The 19,440-nt window shown below is 30.2% G+C and overlaps 1 protein-coding gene across 1 annotated transcript; it reads left to right on the forward strand.

Annotated features, from left to right (window-relative positions):
• Nucleotides 1-7,545: 7,545 nt before the first annotated feature.
• LOC129307646 (probable transcription factor PosF21) lies at nt 7,546-17,803 on the forward strand. The gene is made up of 6 exons (XM_054948502.1): nt 7,546-7,755; nt 7,861-7,942; nt 8,583-8,647; nt 13,730-13,865; nt 17,217-17,301; nt 17,468-17,803. The coding sequence occupies exons 1-6, from the start codon at nt 7,748-7,750 to the stop codon at nt 17,608-17,610; spliced, it is 519 nt and encodes a 172-aa protein (XP_054804477.1). The 5' UTR covers nt 7,546-7,747; the 3' UTR covers nt 17,611-17,803.
• Nucleotides 17,804-19,440: the final 1,637 nt, after the last annotated feature.

Genomic DNA, 19,440 nt, shown 5'->3' on the forward strand with positions numbered 1-19,440 from the left:
ATAGATTAAATATAAGATATAATTTAGTAATTTAAAAGGTATGAATGCATGATATAGGTCGAGGTGACCTTTCTTGACCGACAGAATGCCCCCTCACACTCTTTAGCTTACAAGTAAATCTTATAACTACTTGTACCTCTATAGGTGCAAAATAGAATCAGAGGCATGATTGAATCCACCTAATCACCTGTGCTCCTTCGATGTAAATCCTGACCAGTCAAAACTAACTCCCTCCTAGACTAGCCTGACCTACTCTCCACGCAAGGGCTACCTTGGCCTAGGCATTTAACCTCACACTTTACATGTCAAATTCCTTCCCCTATTAAGAGGTATTGAATACTCAATTTACTAACCACTTTAGTGTATTAGGCCCATAATATAAAAGATAACATTGAGTACTGATAGTGTGCTATAGAGTCCATACTTCTCCATTGGTGAACTCTCACCGAGATCATGCCTTTTACTCTTGTCTACCTTTCTTAAGTATTAATCACGTCAACACTCTAAGGTAGTGTAAAATATATCGCTCCTCACTCAAGTTATTCCTTATCTTATTTAAGGTACTTAACCCAGTTATACATCCATAAGTGTAACTTTTATTCTCTATAATTACAATGCATGTAGACAACCTCATTCTGATAAAAATATTATCGTTAAACAAATGGAAATCATATATGCACTATTCTCTAAGTAGTATCACATAAGTCCTTATAAAACAAAATTAATTGCATTTAATCATTTAAAACATGTAATGCATGATAACTAGTAATATTTATTCAAAAATAGCTAAACAAAACAATATAACAACAACAACAACAACAACAACAAGCCTTTATCCCACTAGCTAAACAAAACAATAAGAAATATAAATTTTCCTGTTACCTCAACTCTTTTGTACTAAAATGGTTTTCCCTAGTACCAAAAAGAAGACTCGGCTTGTCCCTTAAATTCAAAACAAATTTCACCAACAATCCCCAGAACATAAAAGTGATCCACGTCATTTATCATAGCAAAAAGCATAAAAGAAAACTATAACTCATATCACACAACTTAAGTCAATGAGCTATAATCCATCACAATGATTCATATATTAAATCAACCATTCACATAGAATCACTTTACCACCAAAACCATTTATTAGCCACCAATATATCAATTTTCAAACCATACAATTTTTAATCAACTAACAACCTTCACTTAGTGTAACCAACTTTTATAATCAGCCCTTATAATGACAACCAAAACTTAATTTAAATCTTACCAGGTTCAAATAGCACAATTATAACTAAGTCAATAGGCTTAAACCATTAAAGAGAAAAACCCAATCCCTTAGAATTTAATTTTTGCCCTAAAACTCTCATTTTCATCCATTGCCCACTTAAAATATTAGAGCAACATATAGAAATTTAAAACAACCTACTTAGGACCTAAAAAAATCAAAGCTTATAAGAACAAAGCCTTTGGGATTAAAATCTAAAATTTACCTCTTCTAGAATCTTAAAAAAGCCAAGAGGGAAGGAAGAAGATTGAAGTAGAGAGTTTACTTATTGTATAGTGGAGCTTGCAACGGCCATAAAGCCTCCTGAATTCCCTCTCTAACTTCCTCTCTTCTTCCTCTCTCCCTCATGCTCTTTGTTCCATTTCTTGGTTCTTTGTTTCATTTTCATTTCTGTGTGTATGCACCGTTAAAAAAACTAATCACAATGCTTTGGAAAAAATTACAAAGGAGGGCCCAACATCTTTTTATTATAGCACAAAAGCCTGGGTTAATTTTGATAATGTTTTCATAGTTAAGAATAAAATAAAATCAAACTTTTGCTATACTAAAATTTAAACTCTGGACCTCTATAAAATTATTCTTAATTTTAATTTAATTATCTATATTTTATTTTAAATTAAATTTAGGTATTAACATTTTCGGGAAGTTGCAATACGAATGGGCCACATTCCCTCTAAATGTTCCTCCCCACCATGTTGCCCATTTCAATTAATGCAATTCAACTCTCTATCAAGAAATCATGACCTATCACTCAATTAGCTTAGGCCTTTCAAGGAAATCGTGGCAAAAGACCTTGTGAAATATTAATCATAATCACTTATATTGAAGATTTGCTTCCATAGCACTGCTGGTACAAATAAAGGGTGCGACTATCCCATTTTATGCCCATATAAGTAAATTAATTTGAAATCTTAAGTGAAGGGTTTCCTCTATCGTAATAATTTGGAAAAATTTTGGTTTAAATATATATATATATATATATAAAGTAATAAAAAAATAAAATCTATGATAAGTTATTTTGATGGTATTTTATTAAATCTATGGGGTAGATTTAACAAGAAGGGGTGGTGGTCTAGTTGAGTTTGAGCTAGCTATGTAACTCACAAGTCCCAGGTTTGAATCCTCATAAAGCAAAAGAAGGATTTTACTTTTGCTACTTTCCTTTTTAAAATTACTAAATTGCCCTTACTTTAATCTAAGATTTCTTTTCTTCCTTTCCTTTCCAATCTAGTTGGGAATAGAATATTCTGGAGAGACCAAAAAGGCTTCAAATAACCTTCGCCCAGAATCCTCCCTTTTGTCTTCTTCCTTCGCTCCTAATATCACAAGCGTGGTAGCAGGAACTTAGCTCCGCCGTCTATTTTCCCTTTTTCAATCATCACTTGTCATCTTCTTCTTTGTTGAATAGCAACATCTCCTCTCTCAAGTCCTTCTTGTTGGCATCGTTGAAGACTGTGGTGACCAAAATCCTCCTCTCTATTTGTAGCTTATTCTCTATTCCTCCTCATTTTGTGTATTCCCATCGGCTCTCCTTCATATTCCTATGTTGGCATGTCACTAGTCATCTCTCATCTTCTTACTCTTCCTTGTCTGAGCAGAACTATCTCTTTTTTCTAGCTTGTGTCATTATTATTTTGAGGTAAGGATCTTCAAGATTATTTCTCCCTCATTAATTCCATACATGTGTATGTTTGTGTCTTAGTGGTTGAAGTTGTGATTGGAGCCTCATTGCTAAACCTGTGTGAGTAAAAAATGAAATAGTTGAAGCTATGAAATCCTCCCTTGTGCGATATCATGCATGTTTGAGTTTGAAGGGGAAGAATGTAATCACCCAAGTATTTTAAGTAAAATTAAAATATAAGTTGGTGTTTTAATAATAATTATATTAATTTCTGAGATAAATATGACAAGAAGAGAAATTGGTGCAGTGAAAATTAGGTTGGTAATTTGTCAAAAAGGTTCCTGTTTGAATCCAAATAAGGCCATGAGAAGTTTTATTTTTTGACTTTGCCTTTTTGCCTTATAAAATTACAAAATAGCCCCTCTTCAAATCTGTTAAAAATCTCTACTCTCTCCTTCAATTTTTCCAGACACCACGAGAGACGGAGATATGCTTTGACCTTGGTATTCTTTTTTCCTCCTCTGTGTCGTTGCCTCCTCTTTAGTTTCAGCCATCGCCATTGCCGATGTCCTTGCCTTTACTCCGTCTACTATTGGTCAGTCAACTCGTGACTCTGCTCTCTGTTTTCTTTTCTTCATTCCAGATTATTTAGGTTCTTTTCTCTCCTTCATTCAGGTGCATGTGAAAGCATTTAGATCTTTCTCCCTTTCATTTTTGTTGGTGTTCGTTACTAATGACGGTGGAAATTCATGCTGTCCTGATTTGTTTAAGTTGCTTTCCATGCTCCCTGTTTTTATCACCCTCTCCGTCTACGTTTCTGTTCATATTGTCTGGGATGAGACGTCAGAAAGCATCAAAACTAGGGGACTGTTGCTAAGAGCTCGTGCTTGTGCTATTCGACCTTGGCCTATTGTGCTGACTTAGTTTCTATTCTTGCTTGCCAACCATATTCAATCCTTCCTCCCCCTATTCAGCGTTTAAGAATACGTTTGTTTCTTCTTTCTCTCGATTCACCACTGTTCAGGCTGGTTGAGTTAAGATGAGGAAATTTGGACCTCTTATTTGTTAGCATGCTATACGTGTGAGAGAGAGTATGCTGTGGTTGCTGCCTTATGTGTGAAATTACAAAATTTCAGTTTTGTTCTGCTACTGCCCATATGTTGCGTCAAGAAGATGAGTCAAATTGAACTGAAAATTTTGAGATAGAAACCTATTTTAAAGAAGCCTGATAATAATATACATAGATATATATATATATATATATATATGTATGTATGTACATAAATGGGATAGAATTTGGGAGCTAATTAAATAGATCTTGTTTGGATTGATTCATGTTAAAGAAATCATTAAGGAAAGATTGAAAGAGAATAGCTTTGATATGTTACTTGAATATTGGCTTCATTGAGATACCTGCTAAAATGTTTGAAATAATTTTAAAGTATGAATTTTAGTTTCAAATTTTAAATGATAATGGTAGATATATTAGAACTAGAAGGAAGTTTTTGTAAATTAAAGATGATTTGTTAAATTTTGTTTAATAATATCCTTATAGGACGTGCGGAAGAAGATGATCCTAATAAAAATTGAAGAAAAAATATTTTGGGAATTTAAAACTTCAACAAGTAAGTGAATAGCATCCCCTTTAATTTATTTTTATTTTTATTTTTAATAGACTTTTATTGAAATATTTCACTCTTATGAATTACATTAGTTTTGAAACTTTGAAATATTGATGCTAGATAGTTAGAGGATGATATATGCATTTATTTCCTCAAGAAATATATTTCAAAGATTTATGAAATTATTTTGTTTATTAAAGTTTCGAAATCCTTGGTTATTCGGATAATGCAAGCTTGTACATTATTTATGAAATATTATTTTCGACAAGTCTTAAAGTGGAATTTAAAACGGTTCATGCGAGTTGGGAATTAAAATGTAAATTTATGTTTCAAAAGTGAATTATTTTTCTCACATATTTGAAATGTGATTTTTAAGAGGATTTTAAATAGAACACTGCTGATAACAGTAGTTCCATTACCTATAGCACTGTGGTAAAAAAAAACTAGCTAGTTTGTCTCATGAGTTTTGTTCTCACGTTTGTTATTTGTGGGCTTTGTACCCGTGTTTAATTTCGTGGCTTCGGCTGCATTTGGTTACTTATTCTCATAGACTGTATGTCCACATCTGTTTGTGACTTCAACTATGTTTGGTTATTTACCCTCATGAATTGTGTGTCCACATTTATTTTGGTGATATAACTGCATTTGATTATTTACCCTTGTGAATTGTGTGTCCATATTTGTTACCTATTCTATTGAATTCTCAAAATTTTAGATGTTGACTAATATATGTTTTCAAGATTTTCATTAATGTGTGAATGAATTGTTTTCTTTAATCATGATGAAATCAATTGTTTTCAATTTACTTTCATTTTATGGTTAAGATTATGATTTACAAATTTATAAGTTTATTACGTTAAATGATCATCTTTTCAATTAATTTACACTAATATTTAAGTTTATTATTTTAATTCTTTTAAATTCTACTATGGGAATGCTATTCACTAGAAAAATTTATTTTGGTCTCAGAGTTATTAGCTAACACTAATCCCTCCATTGACCTATAAAGGGCAATACAACTATGTTGGGTGAAAATTTTGTTTGGTATTATTACTTGTTGATGTCAATATTTAAGCTTTATGTATTTTGATTTAGAGGAAAGATTAGTTGCTCTACATAGATTGTTGATAGACTATATTTTGGTTTATGTACTGGTTGCTAGGTGGAAGGAGCTATGCTCCTGCTTTATACTATTATTTATAAAAATTTTCTGTTGTAGAATTTTTGAGAGATTCTAGTTATAGGAGAGGTTCTACCAAAATTTCTACAAAAATATTGAAACTTTCTTGTGACAATTAGTATCAAAATTATTTTAACTTTCATGTAATTTAATTATTTTTTTCTTTTGTAAAATGAAATAAATTTTTATTTTGAGGCTTACAAGAATATGTGAAGTAGTTCACACCCTGCCAGTCACCCTCTATTTTCGTGGTGTCACAGTTTTGGTATCAGAGTAAATGTCTTTATATATATAGCTATGTGAAGCAAGAACTTTTCAGTGAGGTCTCAATTATCATTATGATCCCAGGCATAATTATAATTAAGGTATCATTGAAAGTTCTATAGGAAGTTTTTGAACGTTGATTGTTTTTTATTATAGACTTCTTTGCTATATAAAATTACATTTTGAGTTAAATATTTCTTTTGTTTCTTTATATAGTGAAATATGCCATCCAGACGTCAAGTATCTACTAGGAGCTTCACTAGTAGTAGAGCCTTTGGTAGAAATTCTCCAACAGATGTGAACACATAAGTTCTCAGTCTAAAGAATGAACCCTTATGCCCCTTTAAGATATTCCTTCTAGAGGTGAATAAGTAAGTTCTCAATCTGAAGGACAGACTACCCCTCTAAGTTATGATATGCAAGAGGAGAATCCTGTAGTTAAGCTGTCAAAATTTATGAAATTAAATCCACCATCCTTTTCAAGAACCAATACACTAAAGGACCCAGTTGAATTCCTTAAAGGAACTGAGAAGAGATATAGGGCCTTAAGATGCCCTGATGTTCAATATGTCAAATTTGCAGTATTCCAACTTCAAGGAGTAACAAGCATTTGGGTAAAAATAGTCTTAGGCCTGCATGCAACTAGAGTATATTCTTTGACTTAGGAAGAATTCAAGACTACATTCCTGAATCGATATTTGTCTCAAAGTACTAAGGACGCAAAAGTGGAAAAGTTTATGACTTTAAAGTGCAGTAAATTAAAGGAATGTCAAAAGTAGAATATGATCAAAAGTTTACTAAATTATCCTCTTTTGCCTCACATATCATATAGACTGAAGGGGAATGAATTAGTAAGTCTGTGCATGGATTTTCAGTAGATATACATGACAATATAGCACCTATATTGGGTTGCAATATTAATGCTAAGATTGTGGATAGCGCATTAAGAATTGAGAATCAACATAAGGCAGAGGAAGCGATCTTCAAGAAACGCAAGAAGGAGCACAACGAAAAATTTCCTGGTTCTTCTTCCAAGAGTCATCAATTGTCAAGTCAATCTCACTTTTGTGCCATGCAGACTAGACCTAGAACATATGGTTTACCATCAGTAAACACTCCTGTCATGAGATCTAATCCTAGTAATATTAGGCCTAGAGCCTAATTAGTTCCAAATCAGTTGAGTTACATTAGAGTCCCTTGTAATAGTTGTGAGAAATACCATTCGAGACCATGTCATAAAGTGTCTGGCCCATGTTTTGAGGGTGGGCAGATTGATCATTTGAGAAGAAAATGTCTATGTAATAACCTAGGAATTCAAGAAAAAATTTAAAAATGCAAATATATATAAGTTTGCATTTTAATGGTAATTATATTAGTTTTGGAACTGTTATGACAGGAAGGGATGTTAGTATAGTGGTAGATGGCATAAGTTTCAGGCATCAGGTCCCGCGTTCGAATCTAATGAAGACTAGGAAATCTCATTTTTATGCTTTTCGTGCTATAATTACCAAACTGCCCCTCTTGCATCTGATAAAAAAATTTCCAGCCCCTTCTTCGATTATTCCAGATCTGTCAAGGGAGAGAGAAGTGCTCTTCTTCATGTTTCTTTTGCTCCTCTTCTATGCTTTTCGCTTCCTTCCTTTCTGTTTTCAATCATCGCCGGCGTGAGCGTTTATGGTCGATTTGTTCACAGCTAGCTGAAGGTGGAGCTCATTTTCCTGTCGCTGAACGTCAGCTAAAACCTCTCCGTTTTCCTTTCTTCTAGCTCACCGTGTACCACTATGTTGAGGTACAGATTATGGTCCGTCTTTCCCTGTGCCACTTTTGATGGTTTTCTACTTTTGTTTTTGGTTAATGATGCTGCTTCTCCCTCCTCTGTTCTTGTTGCTGTAAGGAATTCAATCGGATCTCATTCTTTTACCTGCTACAGCGTCGATTATCACCTCCTTTTTCTCTGTTCATGTCGCTGGGTTGAGGTGAGGGGATTCAAACATTTTCATTATTGATTTTGCTGTGAGTATAAGTATGTTCTGTTTTTGTGCGTGAGGTTACAGATTTTCTTTGTGGATGTTCTGCTATTGTCGTACTGTTGTAAAGAGGAGGAAATTCAATATTGAGTTGGAAATTATCTTAAAACTTGAGCAATTTTTAAGTTAAATTTATTTTGTTTAAATTGGTTGACAGTGAAGATTTGGTCAGGATTAAGTTAAAAAAAAACATGAGATATGTAACTTGAGGAATGATGATTATAGGATGGTTGTTGAAGTACTTATTAGAAGAAATTGAAGTTGATTTTTGAATATTCATGAGTTTTATTGATTCTTGTGGGCAGTATGAATTTTAATTTGGATGTTGCAAAGAATATTTGCCTATGACATTAATAATGTGATTTTTGAGTTGTTGGAGATGGATAATTGTTGATAAAATATCGAATGCTAGTATTTTATGAGCAGATTGGAAATGATGTATGTTTGGTGCCTTGACTAAGTGCTAGTGAGTTTTTTTTTTTTTTTAAAGTTTCAAATGTATTATAATTTAATATTGGTGGTGAGTGAGGTTGGAAAAGGAATTATTGTGATGGTTGAGCATTGAATAAAATCTTAATATGATTTATAGGGAATTGGGAAGAGAAGAAATTTGATTAAAGTTGAGAGGAGAAATTTGAATTCTGAAAATGACAGGTAAGTGAATAGCGTCCCAACTGATACTTTATTAAAATCTCCTTTATTCAAATATTACATTTTTATGCAAATTCTTTTTACGACAGCAATATGATTATGAGATATTTTATTGATTAAATTATTTTATTTTGATAAATTAGCTTTACCAAATTTAAAATGTTATTTGATCAATTAAATTAAGTTTGAACTTTGATTATGAGATCTTTATTCTAGCAAATATTGGAGAGATACAGAAAATGATTCATGCAAGTTCGAAGTTGAAATTTTTTTTATTCAATAAATGCAAGCACGAGCATTGGATATGAAATTTGATTCTGAAAAGTTTTAATGCTTAAAAGTATTCATGCGAGTTTGATTTTGAGAATGAGAACTGTATTTTGAAAGTGATGATTTCTCGCATGTTTGAAAATGGTTTTAAAAGGAAACTTTGTACAGAACACTAGTTGTTAACGGCAGTTTCATTAGCCCTTGGCGCGCCATGGTACCCCTAGCTAGCAGGGTGTTCATAGGAGGTGCTAGCCCCGTGCGATGGCCAACGCACGTGGAACGGAGGGATGGTTATTCCTGAGCATAGTACTCACGTTTGTTTCGTGACCTGTGTGTCCACGTTTGTTTCGTGGCTTCAGTTGCGTTTGGTTACTTACCTTCGTGGACTGTGCGTCCACGTTTGTTTTCATGGCATAAGCCACGTTTGGTTATTTGCCCTCGTGGATTGTGTGTCCACGTTTGTTAATTGTTCTGATAAGTCCCTATAAATATGAATTTAATTATTTAATGATTTCATATCCCATTGGTTTTGATTAGCAATATATTTTTAATTATTTATTTTATTTATTTGCTTCCTTAAAATTAAGTTATAACAATATTTGATATGATAATTTAATGGTTCAAGATTTCATTTAAAGTTATATAGAATCCTTTTATTCTACATTTATTTGAATCTTTATGGAGATCGCTGTCTTTTTAACTTACATTATTGTTTTTTTAACTTTTTTTATTTATATTTAATTATTTATTATTGAGACGTTATTCACTAGAAATTATTTTGGTTTCAGATTTATTAGTTGACTAGGATCGTACTGCTTACCTTTGAAGGGCATACATCTATTTTGGGTGGAGTTTTGCCTAGCATTATCTCCTTTTAATATCAATATTTGAACTCATGTATTTTGTTTTCGAAGTAAGGTTAGTTGCTCCACATAACCTATAGTTAGGTTTCTAATTTGATATATGTTATTTGCTAGTTAGAAGGAGCTAAGCTCCTGATTGATATTATATTCTATGTAAAATTATTGCGTTATAAAATTTTAGGAGATTCCATTCTCAGGGGAGATTTTGTCTGAATTTTTACAAAAATATTAAGGCTTTATTTAAAAGAAAAGTATTTTTTAAATAAAACATTTTTTTGAATTAGGCTTAAGGGATGTGTGCTTAGATGCATATCCTATGCCAGTCACTCCCATATTGCTGGGCGTGACAGTCTATATATCCAGTCTATGTCAAGCCATGGATCAATTCAACCTTCTCCTTGCCTTAATTCATCTTCTGTCTCACCTGCTAGGGCCGCTTCTGCATAAGTCAACAAAGGTATACTGGTTTGGTCTCAGAGTTATTAGCTAATGCTGATCTCTCTACTGACCTCTAAAGCGCAATACAACTATATTGGGTGGAAATTTTGTTTGGTACTATTACTTGTTGATATTAATATTTAAGCTTTATGTATTTTGATTTAGAAGAAAGATTAGTTGCTCCACATAGATTGTTAATAGACTTTATTTTGGTTTGTATACTGGTTGCTAGCTGGAAGGAGCTATGCTCCTGATTTATACTATTATTTGTAAAAATTTTCTGTTATAGAATTTTCAAGAGATCTTAGTTATAGGGGAGGTTTTGCCAAAATTTTTACAAAAACGTTGAAACTTTCAAATGACAAGTAGCATCAAAATTATTTTAACTTTCATGTAATTTGATTAATTTTTTTCTTTTGTAAAATGAAATAAATTTTCATTTTGAGGCTTACGGATGTGTGAAATGGTTCGTATCCATGCCGATCACCCTTTATTTTTGGGGTGTGACAGAAAATTTGAGTTAAGCTAAAATTTCTAGTACTAAGAATAAGAGAATGATGGTATGGGTTTGAGCTCTAATTGGGTTTCATTTGATTATTGATTACAACATTGACATTGTAAAATTTTTGGAAGTGAAATTGAAGAGGAAGAGGTTGGTGTTGGTTTACAGGATTAATGCTTATAAGATATTCAATAAAATACCCGTTAGGAAAGTTTTGCTTGACTTTGAATTTACTAAAATTAGATTAAATCTCTTGGGAGACATAACTAGTTTGGATGCTATTATCTAGTGAATTGAGCTTGGTATTGTGTAAAAATGTTGATTATGAAAGTGATATGTAGCTAGTTAAATTCTTTGGAGTTATGAGGCTGTGAGAAATTGTTGGGCAAGATATTGAACGGTTTAAAGCATTATTATGGGATTTTAAACTTAGGTACATTTGGTGTTTTGACAAAAAGACTAAGAGGATGTTGTATTTTAATGAAGTAGTTAGCTATATGGCCTTTGGGGGACTTTCACATGTAAATTTTTTATATTTAAAATTTTAAATTTATTATAGCTAAATTTTGATAGTGGTAATGTTAGAAGGAAATTATTAAATGCATTGAAAGTTTATTAAAAATCTTAATATAATTTGTAGGGTGTTTGGAGGACAAGAAATTTAATTGAAATTGAGAGGTGAAGTTTTGAATCTTGGAAGTATCGTATTTCAGGTAACTGGATTGTATCTCAACTAATTTTTTAATAGAATTATTTTTACTAAAATATTATATTTTTATGTAGATGATTTTAATAACAATAATGTTGATTATTGGATACTTTATTAATTAAATTATTTTATTTTATCAAATTATAAAATGGTGGTGAAGAATAATTAAATTGTAGCATATTCATGTACTTTTTCTCATGATATACATTTTCAAGATTGATGGAGTTATCTTTACTAGATTTGATATTCTTAGTTAATCAATAAATGTAATTTGATAATCAGTTATGAAATTTTGTTCTTGTCATTATTGAATTGATGCTTGAAATTCTCCATGCAAGTTTGAATAAAAATTATATTTTAATAGTGATAATTTTCTCACATATTTGAAAATAAATTTAAAAGAGATTTTATATATAATGCTAGTTGCTAATGACAGTTTTGTTAGCCCTTGACACGCCATAGTAAATGACTAACTATTTTAATTTTCGCTAGCTCTTTTCTTATGTTTGTCATTTGTGGGTCTAATATCTGCATTTTTTTTTCATAGCTTTAAGCTACATTTGGTTAGTATTACACTCATAGACTATGTATCTATCTTTGTTTTTGTGGCCCAGGCCATATTTGGTTACTTACCGTTATGGATTGTATGACCATGTATGTCTTTGTGGCATAAGCGTTCGGTTATTTAACCTCATAGACTATGTATTTACATTTGTTAGTTGTTCTAATAAGTCCCCATAGATATGAGTTTTCATTATTTGGTGATTCTATATTCCATTGATTTTAATTAGTGATATATTTATAATTATTTATTCTGTTTATTTGTTTGCTTGAAATCAAGTGATAATAATATTTGATATGATAATTTATATGAAAGTTGTTGTCTCTTTATCGCACAAAATTATTTCACACTTTCTTTTTATTCTTGTCCAATTATTTATTATTAGAATGTTATTTACTAAAAAATTATTTTTGATCTCAGATACCTTAACTGATGTTGAACCTTCTATTGACTACTAAGGGTTTATTGCTGAACTAGGCAGATAATTATTTTGTTGATTCCCTTTTTGATGTAATGATTAAATTTATGTGATATAACATGAAAATTTATTAGGTGCTCCATATAGCCTATAACTAGAGTTTTTATTTTGTAATATATTTTGTCTGTTGGCTGAAAGTTTAGCTTGAATGATATGGTATTTTGTGTAATATATTGTACTATAGAATTTTTGAGAGGTCTTATTTATAGGAGATTCAACTAAAATTTCTACAAAAACATTAAAATTTTTGTTATAATGTATGAATTATTAAGTATATCATAATTCTAGTATAAATTCAAGTATGTTTTAGAAATGAAAAAATTTATCAATTTAAGGCTTAGGTTATGTGATATGATTTACACCTTGTACCAGTCACCCTCTATTTTGTTATATATAACACATGAGATGTTTGAACCATTTTGGAAGGTGTTCCTCCATCTCAATAATTACCGTAACTGCATTTTTCATATTTCAATTGACTAATTCATAATATAATGAATTCCGTTGAATTTTTATCTAAAAAAACCAATATTATTGTGATTATTATATTATGAAGATTTGTTAAGTGTTCCACATAAGTTATAGCTATAGTCTTTATTTTACTATATATTCTATCTACTAGCTGGAAGAAGTTAAGCTTTTAAATGATATGATATTTTGTATAAAATATTGTATTATAAAATTTTCAAAGGTCATATTTACAGGGAAGATTTTGTCAAAATTTTTACAAAATTATTGAAACTTTTGTTATAACGTATATATTATTAAGTGTATCATAATTTCAGTAGAAATTCAATTATGTTTTAGAAATGAAAAGATTTCTCAATTTTAGGCTTAGGGAATGTAATATGGTTCACATCACGTGGCGGTCACCTTTTATTTTCAAGATGTAACATCTGTTATATAAGTAAGTGCTAACTTAATTTTTTTTATATATTTCTTGATATGTGTGTTATAACGCATAAGATTATTGAACCATTTTGGAAGGTATTCCTCAATCTTAATAATTATCATAACTGCATATTTTCATATTTCAATTAAATAATCGACAATGCAATGAATTCCATTGAATTTTTTTCTATAAAAAAATAGTATTGTTATTATTATAATTATGGTTGCATATTTTCGACGGGGCGTTACAAATTTTTATATGGTTAAGTAAAGTCAAACATAATTTTTGGGAGTCGTGAATTATATTTTCCTATAAGAAGCCCTTGAACTTGATTCTCGATATTGATTGATATTGAGTGTTTTTTTGTATAGGGTTCTTGCAAATAGGGAATCTGCTGCTCATTCGAAGGAGAGGAGGACTCATTACACAATGGAGACGGAGCAGAAAGCGCTGACACTTCAACCTCAATCAATTCAGTTCTCTGTAGATGACCTTGCGAAGATTGAGGTTTGTATATAACTTTCCTATCTTACTCTTACAATTCTCAAAGAAGATAATCAAGTTCACGGTATTTGATAAAATCTCTCCCCTCTATGGACACTGCAAAATCCTTTAACTTTAAATGTTGAAACATTGTTCCTGACGGAAGGGTGTTTGACTGTTTGTCTCAAATTTCTTGTGATGGAAATCCAACGTCTGTTGCAAAGTTGTGAAGCTATCTTTGGGATGGAATATCAATCCCAAATTTGGAACGGATTTTGTTTGTCACAAAGGCTTCACACAAGTTGTGACACGGCAAATATCACAAATCCATCACAAAAGATTGCAAAGGAACTTCTGTACAAAATTTGTCCCCAGTTGGAAAATCCGTCATTTAATTATTTACATCAATTTAATTATTATTTTTTAATAATCTTAAAATATAATTTTTTATTACTATGCAACCTATAATAATAATATATCTATTGATAAAAATGAACTAATAATAAATTATATCAAAACATGCTTATAAAAAAAATTACATCAAAACATATTAAGAACTTAATATCACAATCATATTCAAGTGTCAGACCATTACAAAATGATTTAAAAGTACTAATGCAGTCAAATAACATCATAATCAATAAAAAGAACCATCGGATTCATGTTCATTGTCTTCATCTTAACCCATCATATAGGTGAGAAACAATTAGACTCACCAATAGTAAACTGATGAAGGTGCAAAGCTTTGTTGTTAGTAACTACCTGTCAAATCTTCACTATGCTTCTCCCTATAGAGCTTTATTTTTTTTCCCCATTTGTTTAGCTGCCAGTCACTTGGTTTCCACAAGATCAACTATGATTACATCATTTTTTTGAACGATCTTTCCCTGAAGAAACCTACAGCATATTAATGAATAATGAAGATTTCATTAAAGGAAAGATATCAGAGGATAATGAATTAGTATGTCACAGGAGAAAAACAGAATTGACACTTGTTTGTTATCTTAACACAAGCTGAAGATGGAAGGTAGCAAATATTATCAGCAGAGAATGTCATAGAACTCAATACATTTCAAAGAAAGATTTCATTGTAGTATATTAAATGACACAAATCCATATTGGGGCCAACCCTTATAGACATTTCATGCCTGGAAAGAAGATTAATAGTCTTTATGATAGACTGTATTAGTAAAGTTAAAAAAAAAAAAAAAGTTAAGTTGAGTGCGTAATTTTTAATTTTATAGGGAAGTTGCAGATGACGACAATAAGGGACATTTACCAATGAATAATAAATAAAAAACATGGCATGCCCACTAATGAACGATGTTAACAACATTTGTCTTAAGATATTTTTGTGGCTTGACTCAGTAACATTCACAACAAACACCGATTCTCATCCAAATGAGAAACAAGGTTCTTGAAGTGAATTTTGTAGTGATCGCCAACATTTCAAGGAACATGAAGAATATTAGCACTTAAGACATCATAAAAGGTAAAGTCAAATGAGATCAGACGACTAATATGTAAATGCAGAAAGAAAAATTAACGATATGAACAAAGGGGAAAATAATAATGGCATTTTGAAGTCTAAGAAATACATAATGTTTTAAGTGGATTATCCTAGAGAACAATAACCTCATCACACCTTTGGTTAGTTTAATTTTATTTAAAATATTTTATTGTTTCAGAAATGAATGAGGTATATAACTTGTCTATTAGTCCCTTGTCTATCAGCTCAATCGTCACCCTTTAGGTGTCAGCTGAAAATCTCAAGCTGAAATCAAACTAGCCGAAAGTAATCAGCATCATATAATTCAAGCAAATCAGAATTGACAATTAATTCGTATTACTATATGTTTGTTTTCAATAATAATTAAAATTATCATATGCATAAAATTAATACATTTTAGAATATTTAATATCATACAATTTTGATTTCATATATATTACAATTATAATAAAATTTATACTTAAATATTTTGCGATGCCTTTGTCACGCAATTGGGACAGAAAATTTTAAGGTAAAAACTTCCGTTCTATTATTTTGGGATGGAATAATTAGTCCCAAATGGCATTGAAATTATTTGTGACACCGAATTCTGTCCGAACGTTAGTGACAATTTGAAGGACAAAATAATTTGTCCCAATTTCAGTCGCAGGTTTCTGGGACAAAATATTTTATCACAACTTCCGTTGCAAAACTCTGGGACGTATTTTGGAATGGATAAATGATGCATTTGGGATGCTTTTTAATCTGTTGCAAATTGCATGATTTCTAATAGTGGGAGGAGAGACATATATAGACAATCTCTTTAAGTTCTCAAAGAAGTTGTGTTTTCGAACGATCTGTCAATGGTTTTTTTTTTTTTTTTTGTATTCTTATTTTTCTTTAAAACTGATGTTTTATCGGATTACATGTATTTTATATTAATGCATGGTATTCCTTTTCTCTTCCCTCGCGTCTCATTATGTATGCATATTGTGCATGTATTTATCTTGCTTATAGTATGTGTAACAATCATGTGATAAATGTATTATATGCTACATTCAGATTAATAGAACTCACGACATGGCTGTTGAACTTATTGATGTCGTTCATAATGAGAAGTCATAGTTCAGTTCAATTGAGTGTGTGCATTTAAATAAAAGATATGCTAAAGATATATTGAAAGTTCTAAGTTTTGTTAACTTACATAAATTTTGTTTTGAAATATTTTACCATGTTTGTCTACATATAAATTGTTTTGAATGAATTCTAGGAAGTGAAATCGATTAGCACATATAATATACGAAAAGTATTGCTAATGAGCTTGCTAAAAATCGAAAAGCTAAGGCATCAAATGAGAAAAATGTATCATATGAGCGTGAAACACAGGGCATGTACAAAGATAAGTGGGTTATAAAGAATATTGAGACGGAATATTTAAATAAAATGTTTAGTTAACATCGGTTCAAAAGTCATATCTAGATGAGAATTTGATTTGTGACTTATATACATACAACTTTTGGAGAAAATATAGGTCGTGAAAGGAAAACTTCTCGGTTAATTTGTCAATTTTCAATATCTATACAAGTTATTAAGTCTCTAATTATGTGGGTGATTCTTCACTGTATTTTCAATTGGATAAGGATCTATATAACAACAGTTTACAACTTATGGAATGTTAACCTATAGTGTTGTCTGGCTTTGTTTATAATTAACCTTAATGTTAAATCCGACCGATGTTCAAATGTGTCACATGCACAATCGTCATTGAACATTCTGTAACATGAACAAATTGATTGTGCCCTCAAAAAGTTAGTAGGTCATGTTATTGCTTATCTGACCCCTTCTCTCATACCATTCCTTTGATTTTTACTTCTCATTTAATGCAGAAGGAAATTTCAGATATGAAAGCCAAGAACAGGGATCTTGAATGTGAGATAGAGGCTATTAATAATGAAACAAAGCTTATAAGAGGTAAGGATATTGCCTCAGACTTGTTCAACGGGCTTGTTCTTGCTCGATAACTTCTTCAATGTCAAGGGAAAAAAACACATAACTTGAAGCTTGAGAGATTCAAAATTCAGTATATAAGTGAAGATTCTTAACATGATGAGCAGTACATGTTTTACTTTGCTTGCAGAACGGAACGAATCTTTGAGGGTTCAGCTGAGTCTACTTAAGGAAGAACGTAGGCAAAGACTTGCATTCAAGCACAACAATTTGCATACAAGATTGGTGATTGTGGATGTTCATCAAAAGTTTATGGTGGTTGGGACCTTGTGACTGGTCTCATTTGAGAGCCTAGTTGCCGTCTTAATCAGTCCTCTTGTTATTTTCATGTTTCTTTTGCTTTTGTAAAGTAGGTTCAGAGTTTGGCGTGATGTTAAGGTTGAGCTAAAATATAGTGGATGTTGAATGAATGAAACTAATTTAATGCATAAACTGCTTAAAGAAGAAAGTTTATTCTCATTTGACATTGCTCAAATTTGGATCAGTATTACTAAATTCAAAATGATTGTTTCCCAAAAAACTTGAGAAATTACTACTACAAAAAAAATCTGAAAAACGATGGTTATTTCAGAACAAGAATAATGGTTATTTTAACCCAAAAAAAAAAAAAACAGTTAACTGTCATACATTACTCTGTTATATAAAGTCCTGCCCCTTTACATAACGATTATAAAATCGTCAGACACTAAAAAAAATATATGATGGTATAATAGAAACCAAAATATAAAAGAAACCTCAATTTGATTTTTCAATTCTAGTAAGCTAAAACATGATGATTATTTGAAATAATCATCATATTTGTCCCTTGTGTTATACACTACAAAAAATATGACTTTTGACAATGATTTTTAGCGGCAACAAATTAAAATTGCCGCCAAAAGTCCGCTAAAAGTCACCTGCAAAACTAAAGCAAATCAAAGTGGCCGCCAAAACTATTTTTATAAAAAATAATTTAAAAATTAAAAAATAATTATATAATTTACTTTGTCGCCACCAAAAGTATTATTATAAAAATAATTTATATAATCTACTTTTGATGGCAATATTTTTAAAATTATAATTTAGTTTTTTTAAGAAAATTATGAATTGTTTTAAAAATTTGAAATTAAATAAAATTATGAAAAATATATTTATGAAATTAAATTTCTTATTTTATGTAAAAAATTAGAAATAAATTATATATAGGAACATGAAACAAAAAAAATAATAGTCAAAGTATGCTAAGTTTAATTATTAAATTTTTTTCTAATTTTATATTATTCATAATCATTTTTTAGACATATATAACTCATATTTTTTTTAAGAATTATGTTATTAAGCTAGTATTTTAATATAATAAATTAAAATCTTAATGGGTTATTACTTCAATTATAATTAGGTTAAGTTATACATAAATTATTATTTACAATCAAATACATAAATGGCATCAAGAAGTTAAAGTTGTACAAATATCATGAGATGTAAATGATATTATAGACTACTTAGCATATTGCGCACTATATGCTTAGCTTGATATACATATGGTATTTACTTCTTTGATTGAGCTCCAATGACTTTTGAACAAGAATTTCATGTAATTCCTCCTAGTATATTTAGGTTTTCATTGCTATAATAACATTTTATAACTAATTATTACTAAGAATAATATGAATAACTATTCAAATCTACCTTGCTCTAAGATTGAAGATGATTAGATGTTAACTAGATTTATCACATATGAAATTCTTGTAATTAGCATATATTGTAAAAGTTATTAGTATTCATTTTCAAAATTATTCAAAATGACTATTAACAAAATTTATGTGGTTAAAATTAATTTTTATTAAAATAATTTTTTAAGATATTGAAAAATTATCTATAAAATACACTTTTATTAAAAGTGGGGGAAACATTTAGCTATTTTGAGAGAAGATAAAAATTTAATCATTTAGTTTACCAATTTTTGAGAAAAATATGGAGAAAAAAAGTAAAAGATATTTAACATAAAATAATATAATACATATTTATAAATAAATTATATACTTAATAATTTTCATTTAAAAAATAAAAATATAATTTAAAAATTTATTACAATGTATATAAGAATATTATTTAGAATTTAAA

This window comes from Prosopis cineraria, unplaced genomic scaffold (genome assembly GCF_029017545.1).
Source record: "Prosopis cineraria cultivar Desert tree isolate PC_DT_omini unplaced genomic scaffold, ASM2901754v1 PC1, whole genome shotgun sequence".
Taxonomy (NCBI): Eukaryota; Viridiplantae; Streptophyta; class Magnoliopsida; order Fabales; family Fabaceae; genus Prosopis; species Prosopis cineraria.

Excerpts from the sequence above, each read along its gene's own strand:
- LOC129307646 (XM_054948502.1), top strand. Across the intron at positions 7,943-8,582 it reads GTTCATGTCGCTGGGTTGAG|GGAATTGGGAAGAGAAGAAA; the intron begins GTGAGGGGATTC and ends TATGATTTATAG. Across the intron at positions 17,302-17,467 it reads TGAAACAAAGCTTATAAGAG|AACGGAACGAATCTTTGAGG; the intron begins GTAAGGATATTG and ends CTTTGCTTGCAG.